The 21,319-nt window shown below is 36.4% G+C and overlaps 1 protein-coding gene across 2 annotated transcripts in view; it reads left to right on the forward strand.

The window, feature by feature from the left end:
* The window catches only part of LEMD3 (LEM domain containing 3), a 95,917-nt gene that overhangs the window by 37,909 nt on the left and 36,689 nt on the right, over window positions 1–21,319 (forward strand). The window contains exons 2-4 of one of the 2 annotated variants that reach the window (XM_066369843.1): window positions 4,603–4,640; window positions 11,669–11,735; window positions 15,002–15,069. In XM_066369843.1, the coding sequence (XP_066225940.1) occupies window positions 4,603–4,640; window positions 11,669–11,735; window positions 15,002–15,069 (173 nt within the window). The remainder of the gene's footprint in view (window positions 1–4,602; window positions 4,641–11,668; window positions 11,736–15,001; window positions 15,070–21,319) is intronic. The other variant, XM_066369844.1, reaches the window with a different exon arrangement.

Genomic DNA, 21,319 nt, shown 5'->3' on the forward strand with positions numbered 1-21,319 from the left:
CCCGTCTGTGGCCCAGAAAATGTTGGGGACCACTGCTCTAGAACATAAGCTACTTGAGGGCTGGGATATATTTTTATTTTAGTCACTGCCATATTTCTGGTGCCTAGCAGAAAAGTACTTAAGATATTTATTAAATATTTAAGTTATAAAAGAACTTTGGTCACCACAGACTTTTCTTCCATTTACTGCCACCCTTTGACCAAAATTGATCCTTTCCGAGAACAACCTATATGGTCAAGATTAAACATATTGATATATTTTGTGAATACATTTATAGGTTGATATACTTCATTTGCCCCTTTTTAACTGGGAATTCACAATGGTTGATAAATTTGATGTTAGCCTAAGGGATCAAAAAAAGTTTACATTTGATAGGATCAGTAAAACTAGTGACATTTTTGAAATAGTGAGAGAGATGTTTGGAGGAGAGTCAGCCTGTCTTAGTAGTAAAGTGTCTCATAACTATAATTAGTTGCTTGAAGCAAAATGTGGTGGGAAAATATTGGACAATTTTGAAGAGTCTAGTGTAATTGAAACATTTTTAGGAGTTTGACTTTTACAGTCATTTGTGATAGTTTAAATGAAAGAGAAGTCAAAGTATTAAGAACATTTACAAAGAAAAGTTTGGTATATTTGAGGTTTGAAATAATCTGATCAAGAAAATTGAAGGAAAAATGTCCAAAGGGAGAATTTGAGAAAAAGCAGTAATATTGGGGTTCTAGGGTATAAAAGAGAACAGTAACAGGGCTACAATCACTTGACTGTTGTCCTCTTAGGAATTGGAAGAGTAACATTTGAAATAACAACTTGGCATTATCATTGCTTTAGGATAAGGAATAAGAACTATGATTATTACTCTCAGATCCATCCCAAGAAAAGGGACTCATAAATGAAGTGGCAGTGTTTTGCTGTGAATGCATTTGGAATATGGTTTCTCTTCTACTGTTGCCTGATGGGCAGGGGAGGGAGGAATATTTCATTAGGATTAACAACAGATGTTGCTCCCGTTAAAAAGTGTAGGTAATTTGGATGAGATAAAAGATATTGATGTGCTTTCAGAAATACTGAAAAGATTTGGCAGAAGAAAAGTTAGATATATAAAGATGCTTTTTTTAGAAATATGAGGGCTTCACCTGACTAGGCAGCAGCACAGTGGATGGAGCATCAGCCAGGGATGCTGAGGACCCATGAAACTGAGGTCGCTGGCTTGAGACATGACCCCATGGTCACTGGCTTGAGCCCAGGGCTGTTGGCTTGAGCAAGGGGTCACTGGCTTGGCCAGAGACCCTCGGTTAATGGACATACAAGAAAGCAATCAGTGAAGAACTAAAGTGCTGCAACTATGAGTTGATGCTTTTCATCTCTCTCCCTTCCAGTCTGTCTCTCTTTCACTAAAAAGAGAAAAAAAATGTATGACGCTTTTTGCTTGTTAGAATTGCTGTTTTTAGGTGGAATTTCTTTTCTAAAACTTAACCTCAACTCCATTTTACTTCTGTTGTTAATTCTGTAGGTCTTTCTGTTAATAGGTGACAGTTTTCATAAGAAATAAATAGGAGGGAATCCTTTTTAACAGAAGATGCGTAAGATGGAAAGTATATTGTTGGCTTTTTAGATATGTTATACTCTTGGGTATTTTAGCCCATTAGACAAGAGAGAAAATCTAGGAAGATACGAAGAACAGAGCAGTGTTTTTCAACAGAATTATTGTTCTGCTCTTTGGTTTTCTCTTTGTTATCAACGCTCGCCCCCCCCCCCCTTTCCAGTTGCCCAGAACATAGTTAGCCTTCTCCAACTTCCTGCAGAATTTAACACTTTCCCTTCTAACACACAGAGTAGAATAAAGAACGGTGGATTTTACCTACATAGCACAACCTGCACTTTTCAGGCACTAGCTGTATGTTCACTACTGTGCTCGACTCTGGGCAAATATTAATGGCATATGGTCCCCATCTTGAGAAACTCACAGTAGAGCAGTCTAAGTGGGAGAACATCTATAATCTGCAGCAATACTGTCATAATACTTGAAGAGCTAGTTTTCCATTTAAGTATTTTGAAAAAAAATTCTTTTGTATATAGTCAAAAAATAATGCTATCTGGCTTTTCTTTATAGACGTTAAAACCTGTGTTGTGGAATTGCATGTTTTAATATATTTTAGAATTATTATTATAGTATAAAGAGAAAATACAAGATCTGTTTTTTAGTATTGTTTGACCAATTTTAACCAGATATTTATTTATTTATTTTTTGTATTTTTCTGAAAGTGAGAAGTTGGGGAGGCAGTCAGACAGACTCCCGCATGCGTCCTACTGGGATCCACCCAGCATGCCCACCAGGGGGCGATGCTTGGCCTCTCTGGGGCCGTTGCTCTGCTGCAATTGGAGCCATTCTAGCTCCTGAGACGGAGGCCATGGAACCGACCTCAGTGCCCGGGCCAGCTTTGCTCCAATGGAGCCTTGGCTGCAGGAGGGGAAGAGAGAGACAGAGAGGAAGAAGAAGGGGAAGGGTAGAGAAACAGATGGTTACTTCTCCTGTGTGCCCTGGCAGGGAATTGAATCCAGGACATCCACACACTGGGCGGACGCTCTATCTCTGAGCAAACTGGCGAGGGCCTTCACCAGATTTTCAACTAGATTGACAAGGCATCTTTTGGTAGTATATTTAACTAATTTTAGCATTATTTTAAATTGTTCAAAGTTAACATTAATAAAAATTAATGTTATTTAAAACTGTCTTTTTAGTTCAAGAATGTTCCAATTTGTAACATTTTATTTCATCTGTAAGCTATATTATTTCCTCTTTCTATTCGCCTATTAAGTGCTTTTGATCTTCTTTGAAAATTTTTTCTTTGCCAGTATTAAAACTTGTTACTCTATAGAAAGAATATTGTCTAAAAACCAGTTAGCAAAATCCCTTTAGATGATAGCAGGTTACCTTTTTTTTTCTTGCTTTTTTATTGTACCTTGTTAAACCAGTCTCACTTGTGAACTTTCTTAGAATCAGGCAGTTCCTGGTTCCTATGGGAGATCCTGTTTTCTCAAATAAAAATAGAAAAGCACTTCAGAAAGGAAATCTGATAAGTGTGAAGTACTTTGTAGGCTCAGTTAGTCTTAGTTGTGACCTGAATTGTAGAGATCCAGGTATCAAAACTGAATATTTTCACACGTGTTTTTACAAATAGATGATATGGTAGAGATTCTAAATAATAATTATGAGAGGTGCTATATAATTCAGCCATAAACTTGTTTGTGTATCTTTTAGGGGCTTGTGGGTACAGGGATGTTGGATACAAAGTGCTAAAACCTTATAATATTTATTGGGAATCCAAAGTTGTTTAATACTGAGATTTAATTCCTAGCTACTTTGATCTGTATATTTGTTTTTTGCCACTTTTCCAAATATTAGGAAGGACTAGGAAGGTTTTTTTAAATTATTAGAAGTCAGAATTCTACGTAAATGATTTTTTCATTTTTAAAGCATGTTCTAGATTCCACAAGTAGTAATTGCTTTTACAAGTTTTTTGAAGAGAAACCAAATTAAGGTGGAAACAAAGATAGTCATTAATAGTAACAATAATAGATAACATGTACATATTAAGTGTTTGAGGCCAGGGGCCACCACCATTGTGACCATGTACATGCAGATTTTCATTGGATTTGGGCAGACTGTAAAGAAACAGTGGAGCCAAAAAATGGTGGGCCATTCCTTTATTAAAGTCTCGCACTGGCTGACTAGCAAACACACAGGGCTCCCGAAGCCATTGACGCATTCTGTGGCTCCACAACCAGGAGAATCTTCTCCGGTTTCTCCTAGAATCAAAGGCCCCACCAGTCTTTGTGGAGCTCGCAAAAGCCCCTCCCTCACCTCTGGTTCCCCATCTGCACACCTTCTCTCTGCACAAACTGGCTTCTTCCTCAGCACCCTGCATTGTCTCTGCTCTCACTCTGCAAACGGCTTCTTTTCTGCCTCTTCTCCTTCTCTGCTCTTTTCAAAACTTTTTGGCTTGAAACCTCTCCTCCAGCAAACATTAGCAAAACAATGGCCCTTCCTAAGCAGGAAGGTAATTTGCAGTTTCACAGACCACATGACATATACCTGGTGCTGTCCAGCCCCCAATGCAAACTATAGGTGCGCAAACATGAAAATCATTTTGTACAAACTTATTTCACCAACAGCAGGCACTTTTTATGATTTATTTCATTTAATCCTCACAAAAACAATATAAGGTAGGTGTCATTGTTTCATTCTTTCTTTTTAGTAGAGGAAACTATAACTTAGAGTGGCGAGCGGTAAAGTAGATGTTAGTTCAAGGTCACGTCGCCAGTGATGGAGCTGGGACTTGAGCCCAGCAGCTCTGACATTACAGCATTTGCTTTTAATTACAGAGAACACCACAAATTCAATGAGACTTTTAGGTATAGTAGTATGAAAAAATACTACCCCAACTGTTATTTTCATTAGTTTGCTTTACATTTTATTTGCATGTTTATATTGAGTTTTAGCAAAGTACATGCTGGCATTTCAGAGAACTTGTTTAGGAGATTCTACTTCTCATTTTTAAATGATGCTAATAGTTCTCTTTTTTTTTTTTCTTCCCTTGATAGTAAAAAACCCTTTTGATGAAACATTTGGAGAAATACAAGTAAGTAAAAGATCATAATACTGATATTTTGTCTCATGTTTTATATGATAAAAGTATTAAGGTGATTATCAACTAAAAATAGTAATTTAAAAAAGTTTTTTTAGGTTGAAGCAATAAATATTCTTATTTGGAGTATTCCTTAACTATAGTGTCATTAAATCTGACAGAGGACAAAGATGTTTCCCTAAGAGCTAAACTATTTATCACTTTAAGGTAAAAACCAACTTTCTAATAAAATGGCAATGGTATGTTGTCTGGCCTTACCCTTAAAAGTATTCATGTTTTCATAAGTTGTTGTTGGATACTCTAGTAGTTTTTGTCCTCAGTCACCTTATCCTGTCTCTCTTTGGATTCTTTGCTCATTGGCATGCCTGTTTAACCACCAGGAAGGCAAAGGATTTAGAAAGAAACATATCCCTTAGGCTGCCTATTTTTGATTCCTTTTCTTTTTAAAGAGTCTAGAAAGTTAATTTTAACCTAAATTTTATTCACATTTTTCATTTGCCATCATTATGTAGGCAGTTCAAAGATTAAGATATTTGAGTTGTAATACACAGTTCTTAATTTTAGGAACTGATAGTAATATAGAACTATATAGAAAACATTTGTTGTGTTGAGGGATGTGTAATGTATAATCAGATTCACAGAATATCACTTTAGATTGTTAGAGTACGACTTTAATGATTATTTTTAGTAATAGTCTATTGTGTTGATATTTGTTTTAAAATAATTGACTATCAGTTATGCTATAAACTCTAACACTGCTACTGGCTTTGTAACTTAAATTTGTACAGTGTACTTACTGAACATGAGAAATACAAGTCTTTATTTTCTTCTGTATAATTTTCCATGGGGAAACTGAAGTTCTGAACCTCTATGATTTAGTAATAACTGTAATGACGGTGATGGCAGTTCATTTACATTACATAATTATTTTGTGCCAGGCACCATTCTCGGTGTTTAAAATCCATTATCATTTAATCAGAGATTTGATATAAACAATTGAAAATATTTTTGAGGAAAAAATTGCCTGAGGATAGAAGAGGGAAATATTTGAAGTGACGACAATATGTGAGAAAATTTGGTAGAGTCTCTACAGTTTGATTTCCCCCCCCCCGCCAAGAATAAGAACTTGGCTTTAGAGAATATGTGTTACTAAGAGAAAATCTAGACCTTATCAAAACAATTAGAAGGTAGCTGTCTCAAACTGTAAAATTACTTTTGTTTAATGAAAGGTAACTTGAGAGCTTTAAATATGGATTTATTGGTAGATCTTTAACTTGTTTTCAGAGTGATAAGGGAAGCCACTAGTTAGGCACATTCAAGCTAAATGTTAGAGACAGTCTGAAAAGCAGTCAGAATGGAAGAAGACTGTAATGAAACTATAAGCCAATGTAAGTTTCTATAAAGAAAGTAACTTTAATATTTGATTTATATACATCTCAGATTTACTTCTAATTTAGTGTATTGCTGCTAAAATTGATTTGTTCACATTAGTAACATAGACCATAAAAACTACTTAGATCAGCCCTGGCTGGGTGGCTCAGTGGATAAAGCATTGACCTGGGGTGCCAGAGGTTTTGAGTTCGACTTCCAGTCAGGGCACGTACAAGCAGCAATGAGTACACAACTAAATGGAACAACTTTAAGTGAAATAATGAGTTAATGCTTTCTCTCTCTTTCTCCCCTCCTTCCTGTCTGTCCTCTCATACTTCCTCTCAAATCAGTGGAAAAATTTAAAAAAATTTATCATAACTTACTTGGTTATTTGAATGGTACTTGAGACCCTTGTTATATATAAAGATATATTTTGAATAAATTGTCGTTGGAAAAATAATTCTTGAAAGAATTATAGTTGAGCTTTTTGTGTGCTTAAATGCTTTGTGTGAGAATGTAATAGTACGTATGTTATCCACTATGAGATCCAGTTACATCTGAGTAGGTTTTGTTATTTTTTTTCTACTTAACTAGTCCAGTATTAATATCTGTTAATCAATAGATGAAGTATATTCCTAGGTCTTTGATGTTCATTAAAGATGTAATCACAGAGGGCAAGTGTCAAAATTTTGGATTTAGTTTTATTTTTGAAGGAGGAATGGAAATGGGTTTGATTAGGATATATATATAAAACAAAAAGGGAACCAGTCACTTTTCCAGTTGAGGGAGGAAGCAGACTTTAAAACTCTAAACTGTGTTAATCTCAGCGCCTAATCAGATTTACCTTGTTTTTTTGTATCAGGTCCACAAGCTACACTATCATTGTAATTCCTTCTCATCCTATTATATTGAACATACTTATTAAAAATGACTTTGTGGTTTAATATATCACAAGTGCACAGCTTTCAAAATCCTGGGTTCCAACCCCTTCAGTTACTTTAAGCGAGAGGGAGTGGGCAGGAGGGACAGACAGGAAAGGGGATTGATGAGAAGCATCAACTCATAGTTGCAGCACCTTAGTTGTTCATTGATTGCTTTCTCATGTATGCCTTGTTGGGGGGGGCATGGAGGGGGGCGCTCCAGCTGAGCCAGTGACCATGGGGTCATGTCTATGATCCCACACTCAAGCCAGAGATGCCTCCCTCAAGCTTTTGAACCCACACTTAAGCTGGTGACCTTGGGGTTTTGATTCTGGGTCCTGAGTGTCCCAGGCCAATGCTCTAGCCACTGCATCACTGCCTGGTCAGGCCCTGTGCAGTTGCTTTTTGATATTTAATTTTTTGCAGTTTAGATTTTTAAGCTTATGTGAAGATAAGGACTGGCTTGATTCAGAATCTGGTTGAGATGAAGTTGCGGGTGGGGGGGAGTAAAAGGACTGAAAAGCAAGTAGCCAGCAGAAGGAATGTCACTTTTCTCTTATCAGCCATCACACCTAAAACCAGGGACTCTGGTGGTAGGATTGAGGAGTCTTTGATAAGTATTCTTTTTTCATTAGTGTCACTAATTAAAGCTGCTTTGACAAAACATGCACTTACAGTGTCCAAACTTTTCTTTTGTCCCTGAACATACAGCATGAAAATAATGGATGAGGTTGTACATTATTGGGCATATAATTGTTACTTTCCAGCTTTTTCTATCTTACCTGAATTTGCTCTTGGTCATATTTTAGTAATCCTGTTTTGATAGATACTTTAGGAAAAAAGAAAATAATAATAAAACACAGCCTCCTCACGAATCACAAACATATTTCAAATAGTGTGATAAGCTGTTATTACCCCCTCTTCCAACCTACCCTTCCTTATTGCTTATATTGGTCGCTCTTAATTGTGATTACTCTTAAAGGTGGGGAGGGTTCTCATTGCTTTAGACTAGTTGGCAGGATACATAGACATTGTAAAAATCTCCTCTCTGGTTTTTTTCTCATGTAATCAGAGTAATAGTCCTAATGTACAAGTCTGTTTTACTTTCTTCCTCCTAAACTTTGAGAAGGAAGTCAAACTTTTTATTTTGCTATCTAGGGCTCTTTAGCAGTTTATTTCAAACTGTCTTTCCAGCAGGTTGCTGAGTCAAAGTAGGCTACTGATTATGTAAGAAATATAACAGTGCTTTTATGTCGTCATGTCTTTGTTCATGCTGTTTCTTATGCTTGGAATGCTGGTTAATTCTATTTTTCTGTAAAGATCAACTCAGATATTCTCTCTTTCATAAATAGATCTTTACTTCCCTCCCTCTTCTGTATTTACATTATATTTGTTAGCATCTATAATGTAATACTTAGTACTTGCTCTTGAAAACAGGAGCCATCTTGTTCACTGGGTCTCTCACTTTGCTGAGAACAGTCTTACCTCTTGGTTGATAACTCATTAAATGTTTTAAGTGAGGGGAAGGGGATAGACAGACTTTTCTAGTATGCCTTGGGATCCACCCAGCAACCCCTATTTGGGGCCAATACTCAAATCAACTGAGCTATTTTTGGCACCTGAGGCTGATGCCCTGGGACCAACTGAGCCATTCTCAGCGCCTGAGGCTAACACGCTCCAACCAGTTGAGCCACTGACTGTGTGAGTGGAAGGGGCAGGGGGAGAAGCAGATGATTGCTTCTCTTGTGTGCCCTGACCGGGAATGGAATCCAGGATATCCATATGCTGGGCCAGCACTCTATGCACTGAGCTACTGGCCAGAGCCAAATGTTTGTTTTACATTAATGATTTATAAATTTGTACAGGGCCACTTTGGGAGCCTAGGAAAGGTTGAGGGTCAAAGTGTCAGTACTCATATTCTTACTGTTGTATGCTTGAATTAGATTAAACAAAACACGAAGGGCAGCCTGAAAGAAAAGCGTGTCCTAAGAACAATATACAGTGTGTCCATAAAGTCATGGTGCACTTTTGACCGGTCACAGGAAAGCAACAAAAGACAATAGAAATGTGAAATCTGCATCAAATAAAAGGAAAACTCTCCCAGTTTCATACCTATTCAGTGCAGTTCAATGTGGGCTCACGCACAGATTTTTTAGGGCTCCTTAGGTAGCTATCCCGTATAGCCTCTACAGACTCGTCACTGACTGATGGCCTACCAGAACGGGGTTTTTCCACCAAACTGCCGGTTTCCTTCAACTGCTTATCCCACCGAGTAATGTTATTCCTATGTGGTGGCGCTTTGTTATAAACGCGCCGATATTCACGTTGCACTTTGGTCATGGATTCTAATTTAGCGAGCCACAGAACACACTGAACTTTCCTCTGTACCGTCCACATCTCGTCTGGCATGGCCGTGGGCTTCTCCGCTGTATACACGGTGTTACGTCATCATCTGTGCATGCGCACATGCTGCCACATCGTCCTACAGAAACTGAGGGTTTTCCTTTTATTTGGTGCAGATTTCACATTTCTATCATCTTTTGTTGCTTTCCTGTGACTGGTCAAAAGTGCACCATGACTTTATGGACACACTGTACATAAGCATGCAATTGGATGAGGGTGGTAGGGGGTTGTGAGAGCATTGCTTTGGGGGTTGGAAGAGTTTGTTGTGTGTAAGACCTTTTTAGCACTTAACTTTAGAGTCAATTTCCTAGTCATCCTCTAGAAAGTAAAATATTTAAATGATAATTAGAATTTTAGGTTTAAGTTTCTCTAAAATATGGTAGCCATGTTTAAATATGAATTTGTCCTTTAGATCAGTGGTTTTCAACCAGTATGCCGTGGCACACTAGTGTGCCGTGAGACATGGTCAGGTGTGCCGTGGGGAAATTAAACATGGGTCCCCAAAATATGGCCTGCGTGCTGGATATGGCCCACGGAGGCTATTTTTCTGGCCAGCTGCCTCCATCCGAACATAAACATTCCCCTCACAATCCCTCCAGCTATTAGTGACAGGAAGAGTGGAGGCACAGGGAACGCTTACTGACCAATCACCTTCTAGGATTCATCCTGACCACTAGCAATGAACCAATAGTAGGCCGCCTCTCATCCAAACCCAGGAAGGTCCCCGCTCTGGCTGCCACGCACTTGTTATTGTGTGGCCGCAGCAAGTAGTTGAAACTGCTACTCCTCTCCATGGTCCCAATTTCTAATCCTGGTCAGGACTGGAGGTAAATGTTGCCACCACTAGATGAAGCCTCAGCCTCAGCTGGTTATGTCTATCCTGATGGTATATATAGATATTTGACCTTTTTCTTTTTAAAAGAGGCCCCCGCAGAGGGTGATATACAATGCATCACAATGCATCACAGTGTTATCTATATTGTATATGGCCTCCTGAAGGGTCATCTTCTTAAAGAGCTCAAATCTCTATATGCACCATCAAAACAGACAGAACCAAGGCCCCTGCACCCAGCTGACCATGGGATTTGAACCCATAGCCTCAGGGAGAACTCTAGTATTTATCAGAATGCTTACCTAGAAAGCAAACTTCTCAATCTGACAGTAGAGATGCTCTGAGGACTTATGATGTTACACAAGTACTCAACATTTTCTAAAATTGATTTTGTCCAGTCTATATAGAGAGAGTATTTGCCAAATTGATTTGAACCCAGAACCTTGATGAAAGCTCCAGTATCTATTAGCGGGACTGTATATATGAGGGGATACATGGGACTGTATATATGAGGCTACATGGGACTGTATATATGAGGTTACATGGGACTGTATATGAGGGAATGTTACGTGGGACTGTATATATGAGGGATGTTACATGAGACTGTATATATGAGGGGGTTATCCTTTTTTAACTTTTTTTTTAAATAAATGTAGTTTATTTAAACTTTAAATAAATTCTAACAGAGTGTCATTTTGGTAGGTGGTGTGCCCCAGGATTTTGTAAATGTAAAAAATGTGCCATGGCTCAAAAAAGGTTGAAAATCACTGCTTTAGATCAGTGGTCCCCAACCTTTTTTGGACCACGGACCGGTTTAATGTCAGAAAATATTTTCACGGACCGGCCTTTACGGTGGGTCGGATAAATGTATCACGTGACTGAGACAAGCATCAAGAGCAGGGGTCCCCAAACTTTTTACACAGGGGGCCAGTTCACTGTCCCTCAGACTGTTGGAGGGCCGGACTATAAAAAATACTATGAACAAATCCCTATGCACTCTGCACATATCGTATTTTAAAGTAAAAAAACAAAACGGGAACAAATACAATATTTAAAGAACAAGTAAATTTAAATCAACAAACTGACCAGTATTTCAATGGGAACTATGCTCCTCTCACTGACCACCAATGAAAGAGGTGCCCCTTCTGGAAGTGCGGCGGGGGCTGGATAAATGGCCTCAGGGGGCCGCATGTGGCCCGCGGGCCATAGTTTGGGGATACCTGGTCAAGTGTGATTTTTAGACGGATGTAACAAAGAAATCTGGTCATTTTTAAAAAATAAAACATTGTTCAGACTTAAATATAAATAAAACGGAAATAATGTAAGGTATTGATTCTTTCTCTGCGGACCGGTAGCGATCCGCAACCGGGGGGATGGGGTCCACTGCTTTAGATTATATAGCTTCTGTGATTTTAAATTTACTTACGGGTTTTTTGATTATTTGGTATGTGTATTTTTCTTGAAGTTATATATTTTATAATTTCTTTTAATTTTAGGAAAGTGAAAAAAATCTTATGATGAACACTTTATACAAGCTTCATGATCGATTGGCACAGCTTGCTGGTAATTACTTTAACAATCATAGTATCTAAAATGTTTTGAAGATTAATTTGTATATATAGTATATAGTAGCAGTAGAAATCATTTTTCCCATGTCTAGTGTTATGTTTGTGAAATAGTTTTTCTTTAGAAGTTTTTATTACCTATATGGAATAGGTTTTTATTTTTGTAGATATATTTAATCAAGGTATTTTTTCAGCCTGTGACTGTATTGGATGAAATATATATATGTATATATAAGGTCTACCGGAAAGTTCTGTCCATTTTTGGAATAAAACAAAATACAAATTTTTCTTACTGTCAAACTTATTAAGTAATATAATTGCCATTATTATTAATGATTTCTTAACAGCGTGAGGGCAATTTGTATATCCCATTTTTGAAAAATGTTTTATCTTTTGATGCGAAAAATTGAACCAGTGCTTGTTTAATATCTTCTTCATTTTTGAATTTTTGCCCTTCAAAAAATTTTGTAAGGACAAAAACAAGTGATAGTTGGAGGGTGCTAAGTCCGAGGAATATGGTGGATGCAATAGACATGCTTCTGTAGCATTTCTTCCTTGTTGAAATTTGTAAAAATTACAGTGGCGTAAATGAACTTTATCAGTAGCCATGGATACATTATCACTTCACACATAAGACTAACGTGAATCAACTTTGTTTTAGTTAACTTGCTACATCAGTATGTATACATTAAGTGATAAAAATAGAGAGGCACGCGTACGCCAAATAAACATGTGCTTACGTGTCGAAACTTGTGATAGAAACGGACAGACCTTTCCGGTAGACCTTATAATATTATTCTAAAGTCAGATTTCTTTTCTGCATTAATAGTAACAAAATTCTGAAAGTTTAAGTATTAGTTGAATTGAATAAGCAATGAATTAACTAACATCCTTAGATTAAATAGGAAAGTGTAGATTTTCCTTTAGTGGTCGTATAGATGCCATAAAATAAATATACAATCGTCCCTCGCCATATCGCGGTTTACTTTTTGAGGTCTCATTGTGTTGTGTATTTTAAAATTGTATATGTCTAATTTTGTATCACAGATTTTTCGCTATATCGCGGGATTTTGTGTATATGGGTATTTTTATATATTATTTTAATTATTTTTGCGGTAAAATAAGCTTTTTCTGGTCTAAAAAATTGAAAATATAAAAATATTAATTAAGACCTATTAAAAGAATATTAAATAGAAATAAAATGCATAGTTTACAACAGATGAGTAGACAAATACTCGCATTTATGGAAAACACAGCTGCTGCTTCCACTTGAGCTAGTTTGACCATGTGAGATCGTACACGGCACACTATTGGCTGATGGATAGGAGGCGACCAACCAGAGCACTGTGTTTTGTACATGTATATAAATAATAAAATAAATATAAGGTCGCTACTTCATGGATTTTCGCCTGTCTCAGGGTGTTCTGGAACCTAACCCCTACGATAGACAAGGGATAACTATTCTAGAATTTTTTTCTCCTGTTTAATTGCTTTTTCCTTATACATATTCTGCTTTTAGTATCTTTGAGAGCTCTCAACTATTAACATGTATGCAGTTAGAATAATAATATAGGTGAATTGTTATCAAGTTTAGCACCTATATGCTGTAGTAGCAGCTCAAAAGTTTATTACTTTTTAAGTTATTCTTATTATACATAATCCAAAGGAAGAGACTTTGGATTTTCTTCTTATAAACAGTTACAAGAAAAGAAAAATGTATTTATTCAAACTTTTGTATGTAGCACATTTCTTTTTAGAAACCAGATCATTAGTAGCAGCCCGGTAGGTAAGTGTGGAATGGAACTTCCATTCAATCAAATGGAGGCACTTAGAATCCTGACAGTTCCCTATCCTCTCACCAAACTTTGTTTTTTTAGTTTAAGTCTTTAATTTTGGTCAGTTTTTTAGGCTTGTGATTCTGTGTATATCACTAAAAGCCTTCCTTGCATTGAGTGATGAACTGTCATATTTATATACACTGCAAGCTAATGACATTTATTTGGTATGCTGTAGCACCCAGAAATAGGTTAAGAATGTAATTTAGCCAGAAATTCCTGATGTTGCTACAACAAGCATCTGTAACTCTCTATAGCATTGTTTTATGAAGAAGTGTGCTCAGGCAGCATAATCTGAAGTGCTTTTAAAGATATGTGGATTCATTCTTCTAGAGCAGGAGTTGGCAAACTTTTTCTGTGAAAGGGCCAGATAGTAGTATATTTATAGACTTCGTGGGCTAGACTATCTGTCACAACTACTCAATTCTGCCATTATTTTATGAAAGCAGCCATAGATAATACATAAATGAATATGGTTGTGTTCAAATAAAACTTTATTTATAAAAACCAGAGGTAGGCCAAATGGCTATAGGCTGTAGCTTTCTGACTTCTGCTGTAGATATATGGCATCTGAATCTCTGAGGATGCATTGTAAAGTTTGAAGACTTGTTCATCTAGTAGGTATTTCTCTCCCCTTTTTACAACTATGTAGAACCATGAAACTCTGGCTACTTGGACAGAACTATAAATAGGAATGTGGTTTCTTTTATGATAGAATAATTTGCTAAGGATTTTACTTTAACTGTTGTACTATTATGTTAAAAAATTTTAATTATTGAAAGAAACAGGGCAAGAAAAACTTATGTTTGAAGTTAAATATGAGGATAATTGAACTCTAATAACCACAGATAGCCTGAAAGAAAAGGAAAATGTAGTTTTCTGTAGAAACTAGATTATAACTAGAAGCTTCTATATAATTTCATTGTTGATATGTTATAATAATTTGTAATGCATGTGCACTCCTTGTTAAAGATAGGCTTAAGTTATACTCTGAAAATGTATGTTTTAATTAAAACTTAAACTGGAACATTTGAATTACTAGTTTTAGTGATAGATATGTTAGCACAATGAATTTCTCCCCGTGAATAATAATAATACATCTATGGAGAGCCTTCTGTGTGCCAAGATTTACAAGACATTAATGTGACATAGTTCCTACTCTGGCTAGCAGTTTTGTTGGGAATATAAGAGGAAGATATGTTCTTTAAACAACCTTTAAATGGATTTTAAAGGTTGTTGTTTGTATAAAGATAATTGTTTATTTATATTGCTTACTGGAATTTTTTTCCTAGAAAATATAAATACTGTTTGTCTTTCTTTATTGATAATAACAATGTCATTGTAATTTTAAAAATATTTTGATTAATACTTGTTTTCTTCCATTGAACACAATAGTGATTCAAAATTAATAATATGCTAATCTTTACAGGAGATCATGAATGTGGCAGTTCTAGTCAGAGAACACTTTCTGTCCAAGAGGCAGCTGCATATTTAAAAGTAAGCTGTAAAATTATAATTTTATTAGCTATATTCTTAAAGTTTATATAAATCATTACAACTTACCAAAAGTACCATGCATTTGATTAATTGCTCTGTTAATAGCTTCGGCCTACTGTTTGGTGTAATGTGAACAGATAGAAAAAGCAGAATTATTCAACATTTTTTGTTTTAGTTTGCTTTGGAACATTCTCTCTGAGAGAATGCACATTAATTTGGAAAGGAAACAACAGTGGTGAGAGAGAAATTGACATAGGTAAGTAGCATATAAGAAAGCAAGTATGCATCTAACCAGTTGTCATTTATTTCAAATCTTCTGCCTCAGATTAATTTCATCCCAGGGTACTAAGAGAATTTGCAGATGAATTTTTTAAAGCACTGTAAGTAATCTTTAAGAAATCCTAGATGAAAGAAAAGGTTAAGATGGACAAGTGTCATTCTGATATCCAAAATGAAAGTGAATATTTAGACCCATACTGATAAGCTTCAATTCTGTAAAATAATTCCATAAATACAATTTCGTAAAGATGTACTTACAAGTGGAAATGCTGATTCCTAGAAGCTGTCATGGTTCATGATGAACAAGCTGTGTTATATAAACTCCATTTTCACCTTTGTTTATTGTGGTGGAAAAAACAAAAGCAACATGTGATCTAACCTATTAGCACATTTTTAAGTGTGCAGTACAGTATTTTTAACTATATACATCATTGAACTTAAGATCTCTAGAACTTTTTTATCTTGCATGACTGAATCTTTATCCACATTGCCCAGCAGCTATTATTTCTCTCTCCCAGTCCCTGGCCACCATCGTTTCACTATGTACCTTTTACAAACAGGATTATGCAATTATGCAGTATTTATCCTTTTGTGACTGGCTAACTTAGCATAGTGTCTTCAAGGTTCATCAATTCATCCATGCTGTAACATGACTGGATTTTTGTTTTTAAGGCTGAATACTATTTCATTGTGTGTCTGTTAATGGACATTCAGGTTGTTTCCACTTCTTGGCTGTTGTGAATAGTGTCACAGTGAGCATGGTGCTGCAAGTATCTCCTAGATCCTCTTAAATTTTTTGGATAAATATCAATAAGTAGGATTGCTGGATCATACGATAATTTTGTTTTTAATTATTTAAGTAACCCCTGTACTGATTTCCATAGCAGCCACACCATTTTACATTCTCACCAACAATTCACAAGTGTTCCTTTTTATTTCTTTTTTTTTCTTTCTCTCTTCCTCTTCCCCTCTCCAATTGAATTTATTGGGGTGACACTGGTTAACATAATTATACAGATTTCAGTTGCCCAATTCTATAATACATCACTGTACTCCGTATTGTGTTCACTCACACTCCCCAAGTCAAGTCTTCATCCATCACCATTTATCATCTTTATACCCTCCTACACATGCCCCAACCCCCTTCCTTTACCCTGGCAGTTGCTACACAGTTATCTGTGTCCATGAGTATTTATCTCTCTCTTGTTTTTGGTCCTTCTTTGCTCAGTGCCTCAGCTAGCCCCCACTGCCGACTGCTGTTTTCCTGCTCTCTTTGTATGAGTCTGTGTCTGTTTTGCTTGTTAGTTCACTTTGTTCATTAGATTTCACATATCACTGAAGTCATATGAAACTTGTTTTTCTCTGACTGGCTTATTTCACTTAGCATAATGATCCCCAGGTCCATCCATATTGTTGCAGAAGGTAAGATTTCCTCCTTTTGTTATGGCTGCATAGTATTCCATTGTGTAAATGTACCATAGCTTTTTTATCCACTCATTTTACTGATGGGCATTTGGGTTGCTTCCAAATTGACATATTAAAAGGATGCTCTACATCACTAATCATCAGAGAAATGCAAGTTAAAACCACAGTGAGATATCACCTCACACTTGACAGAATGGCTAGATCGATAAATCATCAAACCACACGTGTTGGTGAGGGTGTGGAAAAAGGAAACCATTGTGCACTGTTGGTGGGAATTCAGATTTGTGCAGCCACTATGGAAAGTAGTGTGGAGTTACCTCAAAAAATTAAAAATGGATTCCACTTCTGAGGATTTGTCCAAAGAAACCCAAAACACTAAATCAGAAGAATATATGCATTCCTTTAATTCAGATTCTTGAAAACTGGTCATACTAATAGTTGTAAGGTGGTGATATCTCATTGTGATTTTAACATTGATATTACTGATAATGAGTGATGTGAGCAACTTTTCATATACTTACTGGACATTCTTCTTTAGAGAAATGTTTATTCAAAACCTTTGCCCATTTTTCAATATTTGATTTTTTTGTTGTTATTGAGTTGTAGGAATTCCATATATATATGGAATTCCATATATATATATATATTGGATATTAACCCTTATCAGATATATGGTTTGCGCGTATTTTCTGCAAGTTCTAGAGGTTGCCTTTTCTCTTTTGGATGTTTCCTTTGCTGTGCAGAAGCTCTTTCGTTCAATAGAGTCCCACTCATATGTCTTTGCTTTTTTTGCCTGTGCTTTTGGTGTCATGTTCAGAAATCATAGCCAAGACCAATGTCATGAAGCTTTATCCTGACCCTGTGTTTTTTGTTTTTAGTTTTATGTCTTATGTTTAAGTCTTTAGTTCATTTTGTGTTGATTTTTGTGTACAGTGTAAAGGGATCCAATTTTATTCATTAACATATGGAAATTCGGTGTTTTTCAATACTGTTTGTTGAAGAGACTATCCTTTTCCCATTGTGTGTTCTTAGCATCCTTGTCTCAAAAAATCATTTGACCATATGTGCACAAATTTCTGTACTTTCTTCCATTAGTCTATGCCTGTCTTTAGGCCAGTACCATACTGTTTTGATTACTGTAGCTTTGTGATATGTTTTGAAGTCAGGAAGTGTGAGAACTCCAGATTTTTTTTGTTCTTGCTCAAAACTGTTGGACTCTCATTGCATTTCAGGAATAAACCCATTTGATCATGGTTTGTGATCCTTTTAATGTGTTGTTAAATTTGGTTTGCTAGTACACAGCTCACAAAAATAAGGGATCAGGGAACATGCACATACTCCAGTACTTTCAGCCTTTTGTATAGTACATTTTCACCAATGAAATAAAAGTTGGTTTTGCATCTCATTTGCATAATCGAACAACTTTCTTTGACTTGTCATTTGCTTTTCTGGTGTTCTTGTTTAATTTTAAAAAATCAAATGCTTCTATTTTATTATCGCTTTGTATTCATTTTGAAATATCCCCTAAGTTTTGTGAGCAGTGTATTTTATTAAGAATTTTTTTACATTTATATTCATCAGGGATATTGAGCTATATTTCTTTTCTTGAATCTTTGTTTGGCTTTGGTATCAGAGTAAAGCTTGCCTCATAAAATGAGTGTGGAGCCTGACCAGGCAGTGGCGCAGTGGATAGATCATCAGACTGGGATGCAGAAGGACCCAGATTCGAGACCCCGAGGTCGCCAGCTTTAGCACTTGCTCATCTGGTTTAAGCAAAAAGCTCACCAGCTTGGACCCAAGGTCGCTGGCTCGAGCAAGGGATTACTCGGTCTGCTGAAGGCCCGCGGTCATGGCACATATGAGAAGGCAATCAATGAACAACTAAGGTGTCGCCACATAAAATGAATGTGGAGGTGTTCTCTTAAATTTGGGGAAAGAATTTGGGGAAAGATTAGTGTTAATTCTTATTAAATGATTAGTAGAATTCTCCAGTAAAGCCATTATGGTGTTCTGGACTTTTTTCTTATTTGGCAGATTTTTGATGATTGGTTCAATCTCCTTAGTAGTATTAGGTTTGTTCAGATTTTGTATTCCTGTGTGATTCAGTGTCAGTAGATTATATGTTTCTAAGAATTTATTTACAATATTTTTTAGGTTATCCAATTTGTTGGCAAATAATTGTTCATAATATTCTCTTCTGATCCTTTGTATTTCTGTAACATCAGTTGTCATATTCTCATTTCTAATTTTATTTGATTCTTTTTCTTAGCTAAGGGTTTTGTCAGTTTTGCTGATCTTTTGAAAAAACCTTGTTTCATTTATATTTTTTCTCTATTTTGTTTATTTCTGCTCTAATTTTTATTTCCTTCTTGTAACTTGGGGCTTAGTTTATTCTTTTTCTAGTTTCTTGGGATGCAAAACAGGTTGTTTATTAGAACTTGAGTTGTAAAATAGTGTTTCATTTTTAATGTAGGCATTTACCACTATAAACTTCTGTCTTCATATTGCTTTTCTTATACTGCGTAAGACGTTTTTGGGCTTCCTGAATATGCCCCAGATTTGGGAAGTTTTCAGTTATTTCTTCAAATATGATTTCTCCTTTTTTGTCTTCCATAATACAAAAATTGATCTGATTGATGATATCCCCTAAGCTCCTTAAGCTTCCTTCACTCTTCTTTATTTTCTTTTTTGTTTCTCTGGCTGGATGATTTTAAATGACTTACCTTTGAGTTCCTTGATTCTTTCTTCTGCTTAAGTCTGCTGTTGAACCCATCTACTGAAATTTTCAATTCAGTTATTATATTGTTCAGCACCAAAATTTTCATTTTTAACAATTTCTTTTTGTTGATATTCTCATTTTATTCATGCATTGTTTTCCTGAGCTTGTTGAGCATATTCATAACAGTGATTTTGAATTTTTTGACAGGTAATTCATAGTTTCTTTAGGATCAATTTCTGGAGATTTATTTTTTTCTTTTAGTCAGGCCACATTTCCTCATTTCCTTTGTGTGCCTTGGTACTTTGGGTTGTGATGTATGCATTTGAATACAGCCACATCTCTCAGTCTGTATGCAGGGGAAAACCTTCAACAACCAGCTCAGAGATTCTGAGGTCACCTCAAACCTTTTCTGTGGCTGCATCTTGTGAGTATAAATTTCCCACTAGAGAGGTTTTGCAGATTTCTTCTTTTCAGGAACTTGTCATTTCTTGCTCCCTCTTGTGTGTGTCTGTTGTACCGCAGATCCTCTGGAGCAGCAGCAAGCTATCCTGTTCTTTTTTGTTCTCAGCAGCCTCTTCCTCATCTAGACTGTGTCAGGTCTTATTAGTGCTCTAAGACAGGTATTTTCTCCCACTCATTCTGTACTGGGCTGTGGGGAGGAGCAATGGTGAGTGAGCTTGTGCTAGTTCAAACCGTTGCCTTTGGTCTTGGCAGCCCCCGACTTGGTGCCCTTACCTGTCAGTGCCTACACTTAGAGAAGACTGAAACCAGTCCCTCTGGTAGCCCCCTGAAAAGTCTGAACATGAGACATATGTTCTATCTTCTCTTTTTGTTCTCAAGGAGAATCCAGGAATTGGGAATTTGTTCCTGACTGCACCATGCTGTGCCAGGAGCAGGGGCTCTGCTGAGTGAGTGCTATACATTTTCCTATAGGCTTCCATGCAGCTAGTTTCTCTTGGGTCTGTTAGGGATGCAGGAGCCTCTTAACTGGTTTTTGTATGAATTACAAAGGGATTAGTCTGTCTGCTGTTGAGTTTCTGTTTCCTGGGGGAGGGGGCTCTGGGGTTTCCTATTCTGTCATCTTGTTGATGCCATCCCCCCTCTAAAAAATCTAGAATGTAGTTTAGTTCTAAAGCTTTCATCAAGATTTTATTGACAGTTTCTTGATGTTCCTGCCAAAGAAGGGGACTCGGATTTTAACTTAATTAATGACTTACATATAGATAGTCAACAGAGGTTAAGACAATATAATATCATGGAGATTAGATGTGGATTCAGAGTGTAGCAGTCACATAGAAGCTGTGTGTTTTGGTCAAATCCCTTCACTTTTCTGTACCTGTTTCTCAGTGTGAATGTGGGACTCTTATTAATACCTGTCAAGAGTTGTTGAAGTCTTAAGTGAGTATGTTAAAGTACTTAGTGCCTGATGATTATAGTAACTTTCCCAATGTGGTTTTTTTTTTTAATTTATTTTTCTGTGTTTCCTAACTAGTTAAATCAGTGTCACCCAGAGAGAAGTTCCTATAACATGCTACAAAATTTCTCTCTCAACCTTGTTCTTTCCTTCATTTCAGTTTTGACCTAGATTACAGGCAAATTTGTTGGTAGTAAAATAGCTAGTAGATTGGATGACTAAAAGAATCAATATCCAAGAATCAGTGTCTTAAGTAAGGAGGGGCTATGATTATGGGATTTTGTCTTAAGGGATGAAAGAAGTATTGCTAGATGGATTGTGGGGGTAGGGACAAAGGAGGGATTGGGTTGAGTAGGCTAAAGAGGTTATAGAATAAAATACTGCAGGAAGAGGCATAGCATGTGGGAATCCAA

The sequence above is a fragment of the Saccopteryx leptura genome, chromosome 2 (assembly GCF_036850995.1).
Source record: "Saccopteryx leptura isolate mSacLep1 chromosome 2, mSacLep1_pri_phased_curated, whole genome shotgun sequence".
NCBI lineage: Eukaryota > Metazoa > Chordata > Mammalia > Chiroptera > Emballonuridae > Saccopteryx > Saccopteryx leptura.